The sequence below is a fragment of the Lepus europaeus genome, chromosome 9 (genome assembly GCF_033115175.1).
Source record: "Lepus europaeus isolate LE1 chromosome 9, mLepTim1.pri, whole genome shotgun sequence".
In the NCBI taxonomy this organism is placed as follows: Eukaryota; Metazoa; Chordata; class Mammalia; order Lagomorpha; family Leporidae; genus Lepus; species Lepus europaeus.
The window spans coordinates 37,488,191-37,510,798 of NC_084835.1; the positions used below are offsets into that span (position 1 = coordinate 37,488,191).

Consider the following 22,608-nt stretch of genomic DNA (forward strand, 5'->3'; position numbering starts at 1 on the left):
TGCAGCCTCCAGGCAGGTGGTCCTGTGTGCTTGTCAATAAATCCACACAGAGCCATTTGTCAAACCCCTGCTTGCCACCCACAAATGTCTTTTCCCTAAACTGATACCTACTCTATCCATTAACTAAAGCACTGTTTCACATCACCCAAGAACCAAGTTGATGTGGGGATTTTTTTTTTTTTTGCAAGCTTTGCCTACATGGTTTGATAATCTGTGTGAATAGCCTCAATGACCCATGATATTTTAAGATTCTGGTATCAGGAAAAAATACTGCATTACCACTTGAAATGTCTGCAAAATCTTCTGTAGCTTTCTGAGAATGTCAGCTTCAATTCAATTCTGACAAGAAGATGATCAATAAACATCCAATTCCCAGATGGTTTCTTTCATCATCACCACCATCCCCAGCACCGTCGTCATCATCCTGCTGTTTCTTGCCCTTTTTGTGAGCCTCTCACACTGATCCCACACTCTGCCCTTCTCTGTGCCCCAGGAAGCCGAATCCTATAGACTCATATCCCATCCTCTTTTGCCACTGGTTTCCTGATTGGCTTTGCCAGAAGGAGGCACAGCCTAGAGTTCAGAGCACAAAGTGTTTCTTTCCCATCTCTCTTTTTCTAACTCCCACCAACAGCTCTCCAACACAGCCCATACCTGGAGTGTTTATTAAAATTACAAATTCTGGGAAACCTACTCGTGTCTCTTTCTGAGGAAAACAGCTGTAGGTTTTAGCTTGGACACCGAGATGGGTTTAGGATAATTGCCTGACCATTGGAGATAATTGCATAGGGTAACTGACAACCTGTGTGATGGCCCAGCCACCAAAATTACAACCAGAACGGGAAATGATAATTAGTGAGGCAATCAAATGCTCTTTCCATAAGGAAATCAAATAAAAAAATGCTAAGGAAGTTATTGAAGAGGTAGAAAGAGAAAAGAAAACCCACAAAGAGAAGCAGGCAGTGAGAGCATGGACATGGTCAGACTAAGGGTGGACCAGTGACCAGCGATGCAGCACTAAGGGAGGAGCAGTGTTCCTGGATCCAGCAGAGAGCCTGAATGATGACTGTTCTTACCTTCTATCGAGATTTCTATCTGCTCTCACCCATCAGCTCCCCGGTGACATAAGCAATCACTGGGTGTGCGTCCCTGGACAGACACGTTTAACTGGATTGATGCTTCTCCCAGTTTTTAGAGAAAGAGTGCTAAGCCACAAGGAAGTGAAACTGTCTCCTCGCTGGTATTCCAGCATTCACTCTTTAGCACGTTACTCACACTGAGGCTGGGGTGAGTGTTCCAAAATGTCAATCTAACTTCATTAACGGCCTTACTTAAGATCCACAAGTGATTTTCCACTCCTTTGACACAAAATGAAGATGTCCTGCCATGGCCTACTAGTCCATGCATAGCCTGGCCATTGTGCTTTCTTTTCGGATGGAGCCACACGGCCTGTTGGTTTCTTTGATCCAGTCTCACTGGCCTACCTCCAGCCCCTGCTGACCCCCTCACTCCCTTCTGTCACAGGGTTTGGGATGGGGATATTGCTTCTGCCTACAGATGGGTGAGCCCTTGCCCCTTCACCTAGTTAACTCTGACTTATCACCAAGCTCTTCTTCCCTGGGCACATCTCACTGACTGATTCCACCCTCAGGCATCTGCCTTGCATGATCATATTGATGGTGAAACACTCTTCGAGTTGACTACTTCATGAATATCTCACTAAACTCCCTGTACATCAAGGTCTATGGCTGCTTTTGTTCACTATTGGGTCCTGCTGCATGGCCTGACCTAGAGTAAAACTCAAATCCTGAATGCATGAGTTGAATGCATGAATAGCACAGCAGAAAAGTTCTCATGAAAGTGCCATTGTGTGGTTGTCATGCAGTGAGTGACCACAGTAACAGTAGGCAGGTGACTGTTTCTTAGGAAGTGCCCACACACAACAAGAGCCCAAGACCGGACAATGTGTGGCTGCATGCACAGTACCCAGGACCAAGCACTCCAATCGGAAGGGGAGCCCAATACATCTGCAGCTGCAGCATCCACTGTAGCATCCAGGAAAATGCCAAAAAGGTCAGTGGTAGTCGCCTCTCCTCTATCAAGTTTCATTCAGGCCACATGTGGATACCCACAGAGTGCTTGTCAGTACCCTGGTAGATAAGAGATTGCAAATGCGCCCATTACCCACTCCAATCCAGCTTTAAATTGGATTGGAAGAACAAAAAGAACAAACTGACGTCTTTGACTATAAACTGAAAAGATGATGCAATTAACACCACAAATCTCTTTGATTGCCTTTTGAGAAACATTCATGAATCGAAATGAGTAATAGTTTTAACTGTATAGCATATCCTTTCAAATTATACATGGAAGAGAGAAATTATTTCATGTTACCTGAATATGTGAAATTGGATCTAATAAATGCAAAGGGTTCTTTTTTTATGTAATTCCACTTGGGGAAAACAACTTGATTTCTAAAAGTGTTTTTTGGACACCTAACAACTGCTAGGTTCTCTGTTAGGCAAGGAGTGGAAGATATGAAGACAAATAGCCTAATTCTTGTTTCTCAAGGGCCCCAAAGACTAACGGTCATGACAGAAAGTCAATCATAGCAATAGAAAATAGCACATGCAAGGTCATAAGGGAACGTGCGCAAAGTGGAAAGATGGCACATCCCTCTGTCTATGAAGGAGAAATGAACAGTGCAGAGGTTTTAGAAAATCAAGAGGATCTCACCAAGAAGACCATTAAGGGTCCAAGATACCAAAGAGTCCAATTCCCTAATTTTACAAGTGAGAAAAGTGAAGGCCTCAAAGGCAATGATCCCTTTACTAGTTGTTACCAAAACCAGGCCCTGAATGCAATGGTTCTTTTTCAGGAGTTGTCAAAGGTGTGGACAAGCTCTATTGCTCTTATTGGCTTTCCTTAAAAACTACTCCAGCCATTGGGGATTGAAAAATGAAGCAAATTTTTTTTCTGTTTATAAGGAAGCAAGATTCATTTTTCTGTCTTCAGTCTGGCTCCATTCTAATCTATTTCTGATACAGCAGGTGAAATAATTTCCCAGAGCAAAAATCTGATCATGTAATCCCTATTGCCCTTGGCATAACAACCAAAATCCTTCACACAGTCTCCCAGGTTCAGCCTGCTCTGACCCTGACCTGAGACTTCAGCCTCTTCTCCCTCCACTGATTCCTTCACCGCCTACATCCCAGCCACCCTACGTAGCCTTCAGTTCTTCAATCATGTGATGCAGAATTACAACACAGTCTTTTCTCTCTGCTCAAAATACTCTTCCTCCTGCACCAACTGACTCATTAGCCTCAGGTAAAATGCCATCATCCTAACAGTGCAGGAGATGAGTCCTCTGCTCTCTATAGGTGCTCTGGCATTACTCTTTATTGAATCACCTGTTTAATACCTTGCTAATGCACCTGAGAAGGCAGCGGGGGGGGGGGGGTAGTCCAGTGGAGAATGAGGGGGTAAGAGAGGGAGAGGAAGTTTGTAACGATTTTTCTGGTTGCATCCAGCCAAAACCGGCAAAATGGCTGTAGAATTCCCATGGAATGAGATTTCTTTCATCATTGCTTTCAAATCATGTGATAAAGAGTCATCTCCCCCATTCTCCAGGATTGATCAGCAGGAAACCTATTGACAATTTTGTTTGTGTGACATACAGGGGAGAGTTAGCAAGGAGCATTGTGAATTAAATTTTTGCCAGTTTCTGTGGTATACATATTGCCACTATGTCTGATGTCTTCTGCACTTGGATATAAGTCCCAAGAGGCCAGAAACATGTCTCGATCACTCACTGATGCCTTGATTTTTAGTTAAATAGCCTATGCAACTAGTACAAACACAGGTCAAAATCTCAAGAGTTTTATAGGACAATACGTCTTTTTTTCCCTTTCACATGACAATCCCAAGTTGGGGTTACTTTTACTCCATGCATCCAATAAGGGACATAGGTCAGTGGAAGCCCTACCATCTCCCTAATGCAACTTTCAACATCTTCTTGGTAATCCCCACCTTAATTAAGTGGAAAAGGGAAAGTGCATGAAAGCACTTATTTGGGAGGTGTTCACTTCTCTTCTGCTCCTTTCCTCCAAAGGAACTTAGTCTCATTGCCACATGGCAGCAAGGAAGGCTGGAATATGTGAGCTACCTGGCCAGGCACAATCAAGCACTTCTTGATTATGTGGCAAGGGCACAAGGGATGCTGGGAAACAAAGGACTGCTCCACTAGAATGCTCAATGGAAGTTGATTGCAAAAAGATAATTTTTAAATCATTTTACCACTTTGCTTTGGATGCTGATGCCAATACCCAAGCTCCCAGAATCATTATATTTCTTTCATTTTGTTGGCAGCATTTCAACATCCAAACAACTCACTTCAATAAAAGGTAAGGCATGGGACAACTGAGATGTGCATGTCTGTCCACTATAATTATGAGAGGTCAAGAGTTAAAAAATATAGTACGTCACAGAATGTTAGAGGTATAAGAGAACTTATGGATAAATCATCAAATATTCATGATGTTCTTTTTAAAGATTTGAGAACTCAGGTCCAGTAATAGGAATCATCTTGCCCATACAAACAAACAAACAAACAAAAAACTGCGTTAAAGGTAGAGCTAAGATGAGAGAATGAGTCCCCCAACTCTTAATTTAGTTTTCTTCCCACCATATCCAGTTTCTTCTTCATGGGCAACATCCTCAGGGTGTCCACAGAAGGACCATAAAGATATGACTCACAGATGAACTCAGGACACGATAAACCCCAACTGCCTCTGTTTGTTGAGGGAGAACACAGTATGGCCAGCATGTGTAATTACTTACCCTTGGAATTTGATTGCTTTGGTAAAATATCTTTAGAACTAACAGCATTTCCATGGGAATAGCAATACAAGAAAAAAAGCACTCATATACTTGAACCATTATCTTCTCCCAAAATTGACGACTTAACACATTTACAGGGTAGCAACCATGGCTGGGCATTAATCAGCTGTAGTTGCTTTTCCTTCTAGGTGGCTAGTTTATCTCTCTAGAAGAGATTCTTTACATTTTTAATTAAATATATCTCCACCTTGATGAAGGTATTATTTTCACACTTCACAAAACATGAATTCTGTTCCATGATCTCTGTTTCAAGAAGTCACACAATTCAGAGCAAACATTTAGCTTAGCAGGTAAGATACTAACATCCCACATTGGACTGCTGCCTTCCAGGGATTCAAATCTCACCTCTGGTTCCTAATTCCAGCTGCCGGCTAATGCATATCATGGAAGGCATCAGTGATGGCTCAAGTGGTTAGGATTCTGCCACCCATGGGACACCTGAATTGAGTTCCTAGCTCCCAGCTTTGGCCTCAACCCAGTCCTAGTCCTTGCAGGCATTTGAAGAGGAAAAGAGCCAATGTGAGCTCTTGTTCCTCCTCCCCCCCCCCCGCCTTTATCTTTCTCTTTCTCTCTCCCTCTCCCTCTCCCTCCTTTCCTCCCTCTCTCCATCTCTGTATCTCTTCCTCCTCCTCTCTCTCAAATAAATACATAAAATTTTTCAAAATGTACACAATTTCAGGCACCCTGGAGAGTAGTTTCATTGCATTTCTAACAGTTTCTCCCTCTGGGAAGTTGAGAGGAGACTGTGACTCTATCATCTCCATTGCCCACTCTCCCACACATGCCTCCCGCTCCTAACACCAGACTCCATGGACTCCCATACTTTAAGAAGCTGTGACTTCTTATTATCCACTGAAATCTGACATAGGTAGCTCATGAAATAAAAATCAACATGCAGGTGGATACTGTAGTACAGCTGGTTAAGCTACTGAATGGGAAGCCCACATCCTAAATCTGGACTCAGGTTCAAGCTATTCCACTTCTTTTTTTTTTTTTTTTCCGACAGAGTTAGATAGTGAGAGAGAGAGAGAAAGGTCTTCCTTTTTCCGTTGGTTCACCCCCCAAGTGGCTGCTACGACCGGCACGCTGCGTAGATCCGAAGCCAGGAGCCAGGTGCTTCCTCCTGGTCTCCCATGCAGGTTCAGGGACCAAGGACCTGGGCCATCCTCCACTGCACTCCCAGGCCACAGCAGAGAGCTGGACTGGAAGAGGAGCAACCGGGACAGAATCCGGCACCCCAACATGGACTAGAACCCGGAGTGCCGGCGCCACAGGCGGAGGATTAGCCTAGTGAGCTGCAGCGCTGGCCACTATTCCACTTCTGATTCAGCTTCCTGCTAACGTGCCTGGAAGGTAGCAAGTGATGACTCAAGTACTTGGTTTGCTGACACCCATGGGGAAGGCCCAAGTGGATTTCTTGGTTCCTGTCTTTTGTCTGGCCCAGCTTCGGGTATCTGGCCATTTGGGGAATGAAAACCGGCAGATGGAGTGCTCCTTCTCCCTCTTTCCCTCCCCTCTCCCTCCTCCCCCCTCCCCCCTCCATCTCCCCCCCCCCTTTAAAAAGAAATCAATATAAACCCATATTTTCTCAACTGCTTACTTAAGGAGCAGGGATATGGGGTGAATACGTAGGCGCCTAAGACACCCAGGGCAATTTTTCTGTAGAAAAGTTTGAAAAATATTATACTAATGGGAAAATTATTAGCCTAGCAAGTAGAGGTCAAAGATCTAATTTTTGACTCTACTATATGTTCGAAACTGAGACTGGGCAAACCACTCTGTACTGTACTGCAAACTACTCTCCTGTACAGGTATCCACATTTTCATTTGCATAAATAACTAATAATTGGAAAAGTTCTATAAAGAAGTGATTCTGACCCCCTGCTGTATTAAGTAAAAGTGGTGTTTTTATATTCACACTGAAGCATTAGCGACTCCCTAAATTAAGTGCTTATTATTTAGTGTTTTATGTCCTTGGGTAGGTGTCCCTGAGCAGGAAGTGACAGAAAACAGTTCTGAAGTCCAAGTCAGCTCAGATCAACACATGTACAGTGAGCCCAACAAAACAAGGAAATGGAAATGAATGTGAAGATAAATAAGATGCCATAACTTCCCTTTGGGAATATACATTTTAGAAGTATACTGTCCAGGCCAGTGCCGTGGCTCAATAGGCTAATCCTCCGCCTTGCGGTGCAGGCACACTGGGTTCTAGTCCCAGTCGGGGCACCAGATTCTGTCCTGGTTGCCCCTCTTCCAGGCCAGCTTTCTGCTATGGCCCAAGTGCTTGGGCCCTGCACCCACATGGGAGACGAGGAGAAGCACCCTGGCTCCTGCCTTCGGATCAGCGTGGTGCACTGGCTGCAGCGCGCCAGCCGCGGCAGCCATTGGAGGGTGAAACAATGGCAAAAGGAAGACTTTTCTCTCTGTCTCTCTCTCTCACTGTCCACTCTGCCTGTCAAAAAAAAAAAAAAAAGAATGCTGTCCAATGTAGTAGCCACTAAACACTTGAATTGTGATTAGCTTGAACTGAGTTTAAGAGATTTAGTGGAGAAAAGTATAAAATGTCTCAAAAAATATGTTAACATTAATTACATGTTGAAATAACATATTTGCATACTATAAAATGCATACATAAAATGTATCATTAAAATTAATTTCACTTTCTTTTTTTACTTTTAATGAGGCAGCCAGAATATTCAAAAATTATGATTATGACTCATTGTATTTATTTTTTATGGCACTGCTTTACAAAATAATTTAGACAAGTAAACAAAGCACTTCAGTATTAGGGTTATGAAGAGGTTCTGTCTACAGAACAACACAAGCCAAATAGAGATCCATCACCCCATTTAGGGGCTTGGGAAAGAGTCCAGCAGAATCCACTGCCTGTAAAACAATAGCAAAAGGCAGTGTCCAATGGAGCGAGGAACAACACTGGTGGCGGGACACTGGGTAAGCCCACTTAGCCTCTCTGGGCCTCAGCTTTCTCACCTGTAAGGTGGTGATAATATGAGGACCCATCTCCCAGAACGGACACTAGACTGAAAGAGTTGAGTCATGTATATCCATCCCATAAAGAAGTGCAGGGCTCTCTGGGTGTGTCGGGTTTTTGGTGGTCCCTATTGGCGAATGCTTTAACAGTCACCAAGAGTTAGTATCCCCAGGTAGAAAAAGCAGAAGGGGAAGTGCTGCCATGATTGCGAGCACAAGGAGCCCCCAAAGAGGGAGCCCCTGCCTCCGCCTTAATCATGTCCTCCCCGCAGCTGGGTGGGGATCTCACCTCTCTCCCTCCCTCCTGCGGAGATGGGAGGGAGTTGCTGTCCCCATCTCTGTTCCCCCCAGGCAGGTGTCACAAAGCATTTGGGAATCGCTTCATATGTGGGGGCACTGCCCACTCAGGACTCACCCCCTTGTCCTCAACTCCCACACACCGGTTCAGCCTCAGGCGCCAGCACCAAGGACAGCGGGCAGCAGAGCAGCAATCTGGCATGGCGAGTGTGGCCCATGGTGGTGCCAGCTTCCCTCCCCAGCCCGGGGCTGTGAGGCCTCGTCCCACTCGCTGGAAGGGAGTGGCACGGCCCCCAGAAGTCGTGTGATCATTCCCCCACAGCTATGTGGCTGCCCACAGGCTCCCGTCAGCCATGCATCACCCAAGGGCAGTGCAGGTCGGGCTCCTGGTCCACTGTGCTTCAGATGCAGGCTAAACACCGGGAGTCCACAGCAGCTTTCGTTGCCTGGGAGGTGGTCCCACGTATTCCGCTGCCTCTATGTGTTCCCAAGGCCTTGTGCACACAGGCAGTCCCCATGGAAGGCTGTCCCGAGTCCCGAGTCCCAGCCAGGCCACTAGAGGAGGACGGTCGGCCTGTTACCCCTTTGGGTCTTCCGTTGGTTGTTTGCCCACTCAAGCCGCTTCTCTCGATAAAATGGTGTTTTGTTCTGTCTGTATTCTTCCTTTCACATGTCAGTTAAGTGTCAGTGTCCACCCAGGGCAGAGGGGGTCAGCCATCTGCCCTGCCTCCCCATTCCTTGGTTGTCACGGGGCCTGCCCCACAGTGGCCCACTGTGGGCCTCTGAGCTTGTAATGACCCCAAGTCTGACACAGTCCACCTGGTCCCGCACCATCCCCTCCTTGCGATGCCATTGGAGGGTCGGGAATCTGCTTCCTCCTGTGCCTGGGCTATGGGATTCTGACTACCTTGCTTCATGATTTGATAAATTTGTTGTATTCAAAACTTGAAATGTAGGACGCCAATAAGTCATTAAGTGCCTGTTTATATTTTTGGAATATTTGTATTGCTTACAACTAATTACTAAAAGCGGGTTTTAAAAACCAAAAAAAAAAAAAGAAGTGCAGGGCATGGAGACAATGACCTTCACTGTCACTCACCACTGTCGTCCACCAGAAGTCAAGATGCACAAAGTCAGGGACTCTTTTTTATTATTATTTTATTTATTTATTTGAAAGTCAGAGTTACACAGAGAAAGAAGGAGAGGCAGAGAGAGAGAGAGAGAGAGAGGTCTTTCATCTACTGGTTCACTCCCCAGTTGGCTGCAACGGCCAGAGCTAAGCTGATCCAAAGCCAGGAATGAGAAGCTTCCTCCAGGTCTTTCTACCTGGGTGCAGGGACCCAAAAACTTGGGTCATCTTCTGGGTACCATCTTCTGGGTGCAGGGACCCAAGAACTGGCCTTATGGGCACAGTTCATGTGCTGGCTGCTCCACTTCCAATCCAGCTCTCTGCTATGGCCTGGGAAATCAGAAGATGGCCCAAGTCCTTGGGCCCCTGCACCTGTGTGGGAGACCAGGACTCCTTGCTCCTCGCTCCTCGCTTCTGAAAGGCCCAGATCCAGGCTTTGTGGCCTTTTGGGGGAGTGAACTAGCAAATGGAAGACCACTCTCTCTGTCTCTCCCTCTTTCTGTCTCTAACTTTACTTCTCAAATAAATAAATAAAATCTTTAAAAAGAAAAAAGAAAAGAAAATGGCAGGACCAAGTCCTCAATGTTACAGCTTACGTGTAGCTATAATAATCAAGACTTTGGGGCATTAGCAGAGGGTCAGACAATGGGAAAGAACGGAGGACCAGGAATAGATTCATGCAGACACATCCACTGATTTTGATAAATGTGCAAGTTAATTTAAAATGGAAGGATATATTTGCAACACTTGGTACTGGAACTATCGCTCATCCACCAAAAAATAAAGGAAGGAAAAGAACCTTGACCTGTATCTCACATGTGATATAAAAAATGGATCCAAAATTTAAATGCACAACACAAAAATGTAAAACTTTTAGGGTAAAGTGTTGGACAAAACCTTTCCCAAGAAGAAAAACTAATACATTGGACTTCTTCAAAATTAAAAACTTTTCTCTGCAAATGACCCCCACTGAGGTTAAAAAGATCATTTACAGACTCAGAGAAAAAAACTTGCAAATTGCATATCCTGCAAAGAACTATTATCTTGAACAGATATGAAGCCCTCAAAGCCCAAATGTTTTTAAAATTCAATTAGAAAATGGGCATTAGCCATGAAAAGATCAAAGCAGAAATTTTACCAAGTAAGATGTACAAATGGTAATGAAGTACATGAAAGTATGTTCAGCATCATTAGACGTCAAGAAACACAAATTAAAACCACAGCAACTTATAACTATGCATCTATCAAAATGGCAAAAATCCAAAAATTGTGACAACAACAAATTCATACATTACTGATGAACTATAAAGTAGTTTACTAACTTATATGATTTCCTACAAAAAATGACTTGTATGACCCAACAATTATCCTCCAGGGCATTTATTCCAAGAAAATGAAATATCATGGAGCAATAACTTGGACACAAATATTCATAGATGCTTTATTTGTAATATCCAAAAACCATAAGCAACCCTCCCAGCCAATGGTAGATGGCTGAATAAACTAGAATGTTCATAACATAGAATCCTACTTAGCAGAGAAAAGGAACAAACTATAGATCCAGGTGAAGTTTTGGCTGAATCACAAGGAATTATGCTGAGTGGGGAAAACAAGCTAATTTCATAGGCTAGGTAGTACATGACCCCATTTATATAATGCTCATAAAACTATATAACTGCAAAGATGAACAGATTAGTGATTGGCAATGGTTAGTAACAGAGGGTAGAGGGATTGGCAGTGGCTACAAAGAGGTAATATGAAGATAAGTATTGATGGGACACTTTTGTCTATTGCTACCAAACTGCATGTGGAATGAACCTGAACAGAATTCTACACACACACACACACACACAACTAGTATAGAAATAATGTAAAATCTGTACAAGCTCTGGATTTTATCAATCTCTGATTCCCAGTTTTGCTATTAAACAGTCATACAAACTGCTACCATTTGGGGAAACCAGATTAAGGGTACATGAGACCTCTTCACACATTTCTTTACAACATCCTATAACTATTTAAAAATATAAAGTTAAAAAATACTATACATTTTCGGGTTGGTGTTGTGGTGCAGCAGGTTAGCCACTACTTATAATGCTGGTATCCCATATTATAGTGCTAGTTCAAGTCTGGGCTGCCCTGCTTCTAGTTCAGCTTCCTGCTAATGCTCCTGGGAAAACAGATGAAAAGAAAGCCCAAGTGCTTGGGTTCCTGGCACCATGTGAGAGATCTGGATAGAGGTCTTGGCTGCTAGTCCAGACCTGGCTGCTGCAGCCACTTGGGAAGAAAACCAGGGGATAGAAGATAGCTCTCCCTTTCTATTTTCTCTGTCTCTGTCTCTCTCTCTCTCTGTCTCTCTTTCAGTAAATAAATCTTTCTTAACAATACAATAAAAATTTAAATAACAGAATAGCACTTGAAAAAGTTTGTGGGAAACAAAACTGAGAGATAAGTATTTTAGTGCAAAAAGATCTGAAACATATGCACAGTTTTTTTCGTTATATATATTTTCTATGAATCTTTTGAGGATGCCTCATATAATAAATCCTATGGAGGCTGGCACTGTGGCTCAACAGGCTAATCCTCCGCCTTGCTGCGCCGGCACACCGGGTTCTAGTTCCGGTTGGGGCGTCAGATTCTGTCCCGGTTGCCCCTCTTTCAGGCCAGCTCTCTGCTGTGGCCAGGGAGTGCAGTGGAGGATGGCCCCACTTGGGCCCTGCACCCCATGGGAGACCAGGATAAACACCTGGCTCCTGCCATCAGATCAGCGCAGTGCGCTGGCCGCAGCGGCCATTGGAGGGTGAACCAACGGCAAAAGGAAGACCTTTCTCTGTCTCTCTCTCTTACTGTCCACTCTGCCTATCAAAAAAAAAAAATCCTATGGATGTTATGAGAATTAAATATACAATTTATACCAAGTATCCAGCACATATTAGGTGCTAGATAAATGGCAGCTCCACTCTTCTGTCCCTGCCAGATTGCTGCTTACACACAAGTCCTTGACCTGCTTTAGCTTAGAACAGCTTAGTAGGGACTCCTGAGTGAGAGGCAAAGAAAAGCATGTACAAGAACAGAAAGTCCAAGTTGTTCAAACTTCAGGACAAATGGACGGTGGCAGGGCACAGGTAGAGAGAGACGTAGTTCCCCCTGCAATAGGTAGAGATGCCAACACACTGACTAGAACCAGTCTCTTTGGTCGTTGTTTGTGTACACACAATTTGTCATATCAGAAGCGCAAGTCACTACCGGGGATGCCTGCACACAATACTGAAGTGGCTGGTTTGAGTCCTGGCTCCTCCACTTTAGATCCAGCTGCCTGCCAATGTGTACCCTGGAAGGCAGTAGATGATAGCTTACGTCCCTGGCACCATGTGGTAGACTTGGATTGAGTTCCAGGTACTTTGCTTTGGCTTGACACAGCCCTGGTTGTTGCAGGCATTTGGGAGGGTAAAACCATGAATGAAAGCTCTCCCTGTATGTCTTTGTGCCTTTCAAAGTTAAAAAAAAAAAAAGAAAAGAAATGAAAAGAAAAGGAAAAAGAAGTAAATAAATTTTTAACTGTCACATCATAACTTAGTGTTCACCCTACTCAGAGATAAAGTAAAAACTACGGCAGTCCACACACTCCCTTCCTTCACTCATTCCTCTTGACTCCTGTCCACACCACATGAAAAATTAGATGTAGGGCTGAACTGTGGCATAGTGGGTAAAGCCACTGCCTGCACTTCCAGCATTCCGTATGGGTGCCGGTTCTAGTCCCAGCTGCTCCACTTCCGATCCAGCTGTCTGCTATGGCCTGGGAAAGCAGTAGAGGATGGCCCAAGTACTTGGGCCCCTGCACCCATGTGGGAGACCTGGATAAAGCCCACGGCTTCTAGCTTTGGATTAACCCAGCTCCGGCCATTTGGGGAGTGAACCAGCAGATGGAAGACCTCCCTTTCTGCCTCTGCCTTTGTAACTCTGCTTTTCAAATAAATAAATAAATCTTTTAAAAAATTACACATTTAAGCCCTTTAATGCTTTCTCTTAACACTTTACAGAAAATCCAGATTCCTTTTCATGGCCTGTAATACGCCTCACCTGATATAGCCTCTGCCTACCTTTCCTAATCAAAGACCCTTGCAGCTTTCGACTCCAGCCACGACTGTTCCTTCAGCCCTTCCAAGGTGCCGGCCCCTCCTGACCTCAGCCTTCCAATGTGCTGCTCCCTGAGCCTGCCCACAACACTCACCAAAGCCCAAATCCCACCTCCTTCCATGGCTGGCTGGTCACCTTATCAGTGTTAGCTTAGCTTTTACTCTATTCATGGGGGCTTTTTTTTAAAATAATATGTGTTTTTATTGCTTTTTATTTAAATACAGTTTTGGAAAAAATCATTTACTATTTCAGGAACATTATGATATCGGAAAGCAGATTTTATTTATTTTTTTACTTTATTTTTTTTTAAAAACATTTATTTGAAAATCAGAGTTCCTGACAGAGAGGGAGAGACAGAAAGAGAGAGAGAGAGAAGGAGCTTCCATTTGTTGGTTCACTCCTCCAATGGCCACAACCAGAGTCAAGTCAGCCAGAACCGAGTCAAGCTGAAATCAGAGGCCAGGAGCTTCATCCACGTGGATGACAGAGGACAAGCACTTGTGCCATCTTCTGCTGCCTTTCCCAGGTCATTAGCAGGAGGCTGATTTGGAACTGGAGCATCTGGGACATGATTTGGCTCCCACTTACCTGATCCGCCACAATGCCAGTCCCACGAAGGCAAAATTTAAAAATGGAAACAAAACAAAACAAAAACAACTATCCAAACCAAACCAAAGCCAAACAAAACAAAACAAACTTAGCAAACAGTTAACCGAAATAATTTTTATAATTAGGAAACCTCTTAGAATATCATGACCTACCACCATAATTTCCAGAACCTAAATCTTATAAAAAGGCATATAAAGCAACTTCATAGATTATTCTGATATGTATGACACTACTAAATGTTCTGCCATAAGAATTTTGGATTTGTTGAATTGCATGAAAAAGCTGAAGAAATCTGTGCAAATTGTATAACAAACAGAGAATAGCAATAGATTATGTAGCTGGGCCGGTGCTGTGATGTAGTGGGTAAAGCCTGTAGTGCTGGCATCCCATATAGGCGCTGGTTTGTTCCCAGTTGCTCCACCTCTTATCCAGCCGTCTGCTGTGGCCTGGGAAAATAGCAGAAGATGGCACAAGTCCCTGGGCCCCTGCACCCACGTGGAAGACCCAAAAGAAGCTCCTGGCCCCAGATCGGTGCAGCTCCAGCCATTGCGGCCAGTTGGAGAGTGAACCAGTGAACACGGGGCTTTTAGGATCACCTAAGTCTTCTCTCAAACACAACAGAAAAATATTTTTCTGTCTTTGCCCCTTCTTTGCTTCATCTATCACAATTTGCAAAATGTATCTTATGTGTGTGCATGTGTATGTGTGTGTGTGTGGAGAAATAATTATCAAAAATAAATAAACCTGAATATGTATGTAGACATCCACTCTTGACTTACTTATTTCTCTCCTTGGTTGTAAGGTGTCTGAGGGAGTTGACCACATCTGGTTCTGTCCCCTCTGCATGCCGAGTTCTTTAAGGGACTACCAGGCACATAGTGACTGCTCAATACAAAAGTGATGTTGTTCTGTCTACACTTCCTAGGCTGAAAGATTTGATATTTTGTTTTCCTTACTTCTCCATGTGTTCACTCAACAGCATGTATGAGCCCTTACCATGGACCATCTGCGCTGGCCACCGGGAATATAGTGATAAAAAAAAAAAAAAAAAAAGCAGTTGAGGAGCAAGTTAAATACGCACTGACTGGAAAGTGTGGGAAATTCTATGCTGCAGGATGTATGTATGTAAGAGAGCACAGAGCCCAAGTCTGTAGCTCTACTCTTTCAAAGAATTTAAATCAGAGCAGTCAACTAGCACATGGCTGTGTAAGGCCACAACCAAGGAGATCACTTGTCTCTCATTATGTCACAAAGCTTCTCCTGAATGCCATTCTTCTTTAGCATACTGACCTGAGGAGATGCTGTGTGTGACCAAGAAAATCAGTTCCAGGGGCAAGTGTCTGGCACGCAGGCAAGAGGCTGCTTCAGATGTGTATTACCTGAGTGCATGGGTTCTACCACCAACTCTGCTTCCAATTTCAGCTTCCAGCTGATGCTGATGCACACCCTGGCAGGCGGCAGGTGATGGTTCCAATAGCTGTGTCCCTGCCATCCACATGGGAGACCCTTCACAAATGCCTATATAGCCAGGGCTGCATCAGGTTGAAGCCAGGAGCCTGGAACTCCATCCAGGCCTCCCACATGTGTGGCAGGGCTCCAAATACTCGGGCCATCTGCTGCTGCTTTTCATTCAGCCGGAAGCTGAATCAGAAGAGGAGCAGCTAAAACTCACACCAGCCCTCCAATGTGAGATGCGAGCACACAGTCAGTACCTTAATTGACCATGTCCCCTGGGGAAGGGTTACTTTTTATCTATGATACTTCACTGCACATGTCCTTTCTCACAGCTCTGGAGAAGGGCTCAGATCTGGAAAAAGCCATTGCCACTGCTGCTCTGATTTTCAGGAACTCTTCTGACCCGGATGGTAAACTTGCAAAAACTACTGCCAAACATCTTCTGCAAACCCAATTTAGGAATTTCACAGAGGTAAGAGGACTTATATGCTTGAAGAAAAAGGAACCACACCATGATGGCTGACACAGAAAGCCAACAACTCTGACAAATGTTTGTTGAGTACCAACTATATTCCAGGAGCTGGAGACCAGGTTTAATGCAGAAAATAAACTAAAAATCTAGCAAATTTTTTTAAATATGGTGAAAAAGTAATTAGAAGTACTCAAAGGCCATGATATAGCATAACATTCAGGGAGGAAGTAGAGGGAACAACTTGGAGCAGCTGGTCAAAGATTCCTGGAAAAGTGAACAGAATTTGGGTAGGCAAGGGGCAGTAAAAAATGGCGACATTCCAAGCAGCGGGAATGGCTTATGCAAAGGCCCTGAGGCTGGTCAAAGATCTGGAAAGACATTAGGTACTTCATGAGAATAGGGAGGGATGTAGGAAATAGTGGAAGAGGAGGTTGGTGAGGGTCAGAAATAGCCAGATCTCATGGATGCAGAGCCTGAGAACATGACGAGGCCAGGAAGAGTCTGCAAGTCAAGGAATGAAAACACACCCCAGGGGGTACAGCACTGTGGCATAGTGAGGCTAAGCCTCTACCTGCAGTGCTGGCATCCCATGTAGGCACCAGTTCATGTCCCAGCTGATCCTCTTCCAGTCCAGCTCCCAGCTTATGGCCTAGGAAATCAGTAGAAGATGGCCCAAGTCCTTGGTCCCCTGCCTGCATGGGAGACCCGGAAGAAGCTGCTGGCTACTGGCTTTGGATCAGCCGAGCTCTGGCCATTATGGCCATTTGGGGAGTGAACCAGCAGATAGAGGATCTCTCTCTCTCTCCCTCTCCCTCTCCCTCTCCTTCTCCCTCTGTCTGTGACTCTACCTCTCAAGTAAATACACAAATCTTTAAAGAAAAGCAAAGCTGAGGCACAGTGGAGGTGATAGAGAGGCGCAGGAGGACCAGAAAGAAGGGCTAATTATGGTACAGCAATTCAATCCAAAGATGGAGATGGCTTGGACTAGAGTGAAGGTGGAAGGAAACACAAATTCCAGAGACATTTGGAGGGTGGAGAGAGCAGGATCCGAACACAGACTGGCTTTCAGAGTTGAAGGAGAAAACAGCAACACTTCAGTTTCCAGATTAGCAAAGTGATGAATGCTGGTTCCGCAAATGAGAGAAGCTAGGGAAGCAGATTGGAAGTGGGGAGAAGGGGAGCAGGTGATGGATTCCATTAGGATGTGTCAATTTTAAGAGGTCCATGAAACATTCAAGTGGAGAAACTCAGCCAGCCACAGGCTGTATGAGTTGGGAAGTCTGGAAAGAAATCGAGTGAGAAATGAGTGCTGGAAATCTACAAATGTCACTCACCTAAAAGGAGTCACCGAGTCACCTAGAGGCATGTTTCTCAGGTGTTCCTGATAAGAATTCCACTTTCAGTATTTCTCCACATTTACCTACAGCCTGAATCACTGTTTACTTGCAACATTCCCTTTATGTGTTTGCTATACCTAGATAAGTTTGTTTTATAAAGATACTTTGTAACTCTTCTAAAGGTAAATTCAGCCAGTAAAATATAGAAATGATAGTAACAAATAAAAGATGATTATTCATTCTTATCAGCAGTTATTCTTACATCACGTAGAACTGGATGACATTCTACCACCAGTGTATTTCAGGCTTTGGGAAATTTTGGCCTAGGGAAAATGTGTATGAAGAAAAGTAGGCATCACACAAGCTGGAACCACCATTACTTGCTGATAGGCAGAGCAAGAAAAAATTGCAGAGGCAGTCTCTAGGGTGCTATGTGTGTTCCTATATTAAAAAGATAACTATTCTATACATGTGCGTGTGCACACACACACACACACTCACGGCTGTACTATACTCCAGTCATGTAAGATATCACTCACCAGAAGGAATTGGAACAAGAGCACAACTCCCTGTGACTATAATTTTTTTTGACAGGCAGAGTGGACAGTGAGAGACAGAGAGAGAGAGACAAAGGTCTTCCTTTTCTGTTAGCTCACCCTACAATGGCTGCTGCGGCCGGCGCACCGTGTTGATCCGAAAGCAGGAGCCAGGTGCTTCTCCTGGTCTCCCATGCAGGTGCAGGGCCCAAGCACTTGGGCCATCCTCCACTGTACTCCTGGGCCGCAGCAGAGAGCTGGACTGAAAGAGAAGCAACCAGGACAGAATCCGGCGCCCCGACCAGGACTAGAACCCGGGGTGCTGGTGCCGCAGGCAGAGGATTTGCCTATTGAGCCGTGGCGCCGGCCATATAATTATTAATAGTTATGTTTTTGTGAATATAGTATGACACACAAAAATGTTTATCATGATACAGAAAAATGCTAGGAAAGAGATGGCTAAAAGGAATTGCCTTTGGGCAATGGAGTAAAAAATTATTTTGCATTTTCTTTTCAAAATATTTTTTTTAAAAAATATGGATCATTGTTAAAATATTCTTAAGATGGGCTTTTTTCTTGCTTAAATGTCAGGCAGAATTTGAAGAGAGATAAAAAGTTTTGAGTGTCGGCCGGCGCCGTTGCTTAACAGGCTAATCCTCCACCTTGCGGCGCCAGCACACCAGGTTCTAGTCCCGGTTGGGGTGCTGGATTCTATCCCAGTTGCCCCTCTTCCAGGCCAGCTCTCTGCTATGGCCCAGGAAGGCAGTGGAGAATGGCCCAAGTCCTTGGGCCCTGCACCCACATGGGAGACCAGGAGAAGTACCTGGCTCCTGGCTTCGGATCAGCGAGATGCGCCGGCCGCAGCGGCCATTGGAGGGTGAACCAGCGGCAAAAAGGAAGACCTTTCTCTCTCTCTCTCTCTCTCTCTCTCTCTCACTATCCACTCTGCCTGTCAAAAAAAAAAAAAAGTTTTGAGTGTCTTAAAAAAGGTGGTGAATAAACCCTGTAACATTAGCCTGCATCAGAGGCGGAAAGAAATGGCCCGGAAGAAAAGGGGCCTGTCACCTGTGATGGAAATTCCCCAGCAAGCCTGTAACACGGAGACAAGGATGACAACAGGCCGAAGCGGATCTGTCTTCTTAATGCAACTTACCAGCCCTCTGACGACACCAAAGGAAAACCGTGTGAACCCAAGTCAGTTGAGAAGATGCCCTTAGCCTCTTGTGCCTCGGTGTAGGCTAAACCCAAGAAAAGCAACTGATCTCAGGGTTTCTGTAGCTGCAGACACACCCAGGCCTCAGCGTAAGTTTGCCTGCTGTGTGAGATGACAGGCACCAGACAGCAGAGCCAGATTTCAGGGGCTCAAGGGGACAGCTCACCCCAGGACATTCCCGGGATAGGCAACGCTATTTACCTTCACTTAGCAAACACGGAGTGTTGGGATGCTGCCCTGACCTAACCAGGCCACTCTTCTAAATCCCCTTCGGGAGTTCTTTGCAAACAGAGCTAAGCCTTTTGGCTGAGGCTTCAGCCTTAAGTAGAAAAATCTCCTTTCTCATAAGTCTAAATATGATTTTTTGATGTATAGCCAGCCAGCTCTCAAAAAATTAGCACCTAAAGGCACTGCTCAGAAGATACAAAAACAATTGGCTGGTCATGCCCCAGGAAGACCAGACCTCAGTCGGCTCTGTGCTCTTAACACATGCAGGAAAAAGACAGCAGAAAACCTACACCCATCTGTGACCTTTGAGCCAACACTGTGGCATTCTACCAGTGAAGTGGTTCTCGCTCTGTCTCAGACCCAACCCTTCCAAAAGGCCAATTTAGCTCTCTCAGCAGAGGAGCTGGAGAGCTCCCTAGGCCCCCACTAATGGGTGATCTCTTGAGGATAAACTGCCAAGGGAGACTAGAAGGGGTCCAAAGCTGTAGGAGGAAGGTACCAGCACCACAGAAGTGGCTGGGTTCTGGCTGGGACAGTTTTTTACAGCTAGCACAGGGGTGAGAGTTGTGGTTGAACAAAATAAACAAAGCACAGCATAACAGTGAGTCAAATGACCTCAGCCTTTTAAACATCGCTGGGAAAGATATCTTACAAGCTGAGTTGGAAATGGAAAAGCATCTCCATTTAGGTATCATTCAGATGTTTCCCCTTCAACCTGTTCATAGGGACTATGAACTTGGATTTGTTCTATGAGTAAAGTAAATGCTGAACAATATTCCGAAGCACGTTTTCTTTTAGCATTATTTATTCCATATTTCTGGATGCTGCTATGGTTTGGGTAAAATATACAGCAGATACATCCCATAACAAAGAGATTATATTTTGAAAATCAGAAACCAACAATATCCACATTCAAAGAAGTGCAGGATAGTTTAACAGTTACCTGCAGAATCAGATAGACAAAGCTGTCAATCTGACTCCACACTAAAATCCACTAGGCTTGGGCAAGTCCATTAATTCTCACCAGACTCTTTGACAGTGCATCTATAGAACTGGGATAATTACAGAACAAATTCACTAAGGCCATGGTGAAGATTAAATGAGACAATCCATTAAAATATTTAACACTAGAGCTGGTGTTGTAGTGTAGCAGGTTAAGTTGCCACCTGCAACACCGGTATCCCATATGAGCACTGGTTCAAGTCCCAGCTGCTCCACTTCTGACCCAGCTCTCTGTTGGTGTGCGTGGGAAAGCAGTGGAGGATGTCCTAGAAACTTGAGCCCCTACACCCCCATAAAAGACCCTAAGGAATCTCTTGGCTCCTATCTTTGGACCTGCCTAGCTCCAGTTGTTGCAGCCATTTGGGGAGTGAACCAGAGGATGAAAGATCTCTCTCTTCTCTCTCTCACTCTGTAACTCTGCCTTTTAAATAAATAAATGAATAAATCTTTAAAAAAATATTTAACGCCACACTTAACTTGCTGCACTGGTGGTAACTTGATGCAGAATCACCTAGTATATATGTATAAACAAATAAAAAAGCACCTCCAAACCTCCAATCCTAAAGCAACGTAAAATGGGGAAATGCTGATCACTATGAACTGTGTACACGTACTGAATCTTCACGTTGCAGCCCATAAATAAACATAATTACCATTAATTTCAAAAATTAAAAAGCAATAATATATTTATTGTTACTTTATGTCTGTAAACACAAGGTATGCATAACAAGTTCGGTTTTTATTTATTCTTTACCCTCACAGGGACAAGAAACCAAACCAAAATACAAAGAAATCCTTGCTGAACTTGATGAGCAAACAGAAAATAAACTCGACTTTGAGGACTTTATGATCTTACTCTTAAGCATCACTATCATGTCAGACTTGCTACAAAATATATGGAGTCCAAAAACTATGAAATAAAACAGCTTTAAATATACGTTTATATAAAATAACAGTAAAAGACAGTATTAAAAGATTAAAGATTTTTCCATCTGATTTTGATGAGTTGAATCTACTGATCATACCCTGGTGATGGTTATGATTGCAGACGCTCAGATCCAATATAACTAAACATCTGTATTTGTTCTTCAGGGCTGTTTGAACAGCCTGGATGAGTTGATAGATTTGATACCAATGAATACCTTGCTTTTGCTGAGTCCATCATGACCTAGCACATTGTTCTTATAATCACTGAGTCATTCATTCATTCATTCTTACGTTCATTAAATGACATTTGTTGAACATCTGCTTCATGGAACTGCTGAAGACACAATCATGAACTGGCTCTACCCTCCCTTTCCTCAGATGTGCTTGCAAAAGCCTAGCAGAAGAGATGAGCATTGAACAACTCTTGCATCAAATGCATGTACAGTGAAATAATAATTATGATAAGGACTATAGGATACTAAAAAAGATCATTACCTGTGTTCAAAGGTCAGAGCTTTACTGACATTCCCTAAAAGGCAACAAAATATTGCGGCAGCATCCAGGCCTACTAAAGAGGTTTGTCCACACACATGTACAAGTGGACATTTAAAGGACATGTAAATGTCTCCCACACTGATTGTGGTAGACGCAGGGCTGCATGCATTCATCAAATTCTTAGAACTGCACACACAAAAAAAGGGTAAATTTTATTGTATGTGATTTATACCTAAATAAACTTGATTTAATAAAAAAAATCAGACTCACTATCATTGTCATTTCTGACCATGGTGAGATAATGTCCTAACAGTGGCCATATTCTGGAGGAGCCATTTGGCGTCTTGGTTAAGAAGTCTGTGTCCCACACTCGAAGGCCTGAGCTGGAGTTCTCATTTCACTCCTGAGTCAAGCTGCCTGCCGTTGCAGATCCTAGGAGGCAGCAGGTGATAGCTCCAGTGATTGGCTCACCTCCAGTTCTTGGCATCAGTCTCCCAGCTGTTGAGGGTACATGGTGAGTGAACCAACAGATTGAGGGGTTCTCTTTCTCTCATGTCTCTCTCACGTGGTCATGCATTCTTACTCTTACTCTCATGCTCCCCTTTCTCTTACTCTCCAATAAATAACATTTTTTTTAAATAATGAAATAGAATATATTGGTCATATCCCAAAGACTTCTTCACATGGGCCTGATGACAGCAGACCTCAGTGGAGCAGCTTCTCAGAGAGTGATGGGCAGCCAAGAACCCCCAGAGGGGCTACTGGTCAACAATCAGAGCCACAAGCCTTTGTAACTCACTGGCTTTCAACACATACTATCTCAACAAGTGTTGACAAGGGATGAATCATCTTCCCATTTTCCAGCCAAGTGGAACTGATAT

At 44.1% G+C, this 22,608-nt stretch overlaps 1 protein-coding gene across 1 annotated transcript; it reads left to right on the forward strand.

Annotated features, from left to right (window-relative positions):
* The first annotated feature begins 1,963 nt into the window (after window positions 1-1,963).
* SNTN (sentan, cilia apical structure protein) lies at window positions 1,964-21,226 on the forward strand. Its single transcript, XM_062200194.1, has 4 exons — window positions 1,964-2,073; window positions 4,369-4,403; window positions 15,850-15,989; window positions 21,068-21,226. The coding sequence occupies exons 1-4, from the start codon at window positions 1,964-1,966 to the stop codon at window positions 21,224-21,226; spliced, it is 444 nt and encodes a 147-aa protein (XP_062056178.1).
* Window positions 21,227-22,608: the final 1,382 nt, after the last annotated feature.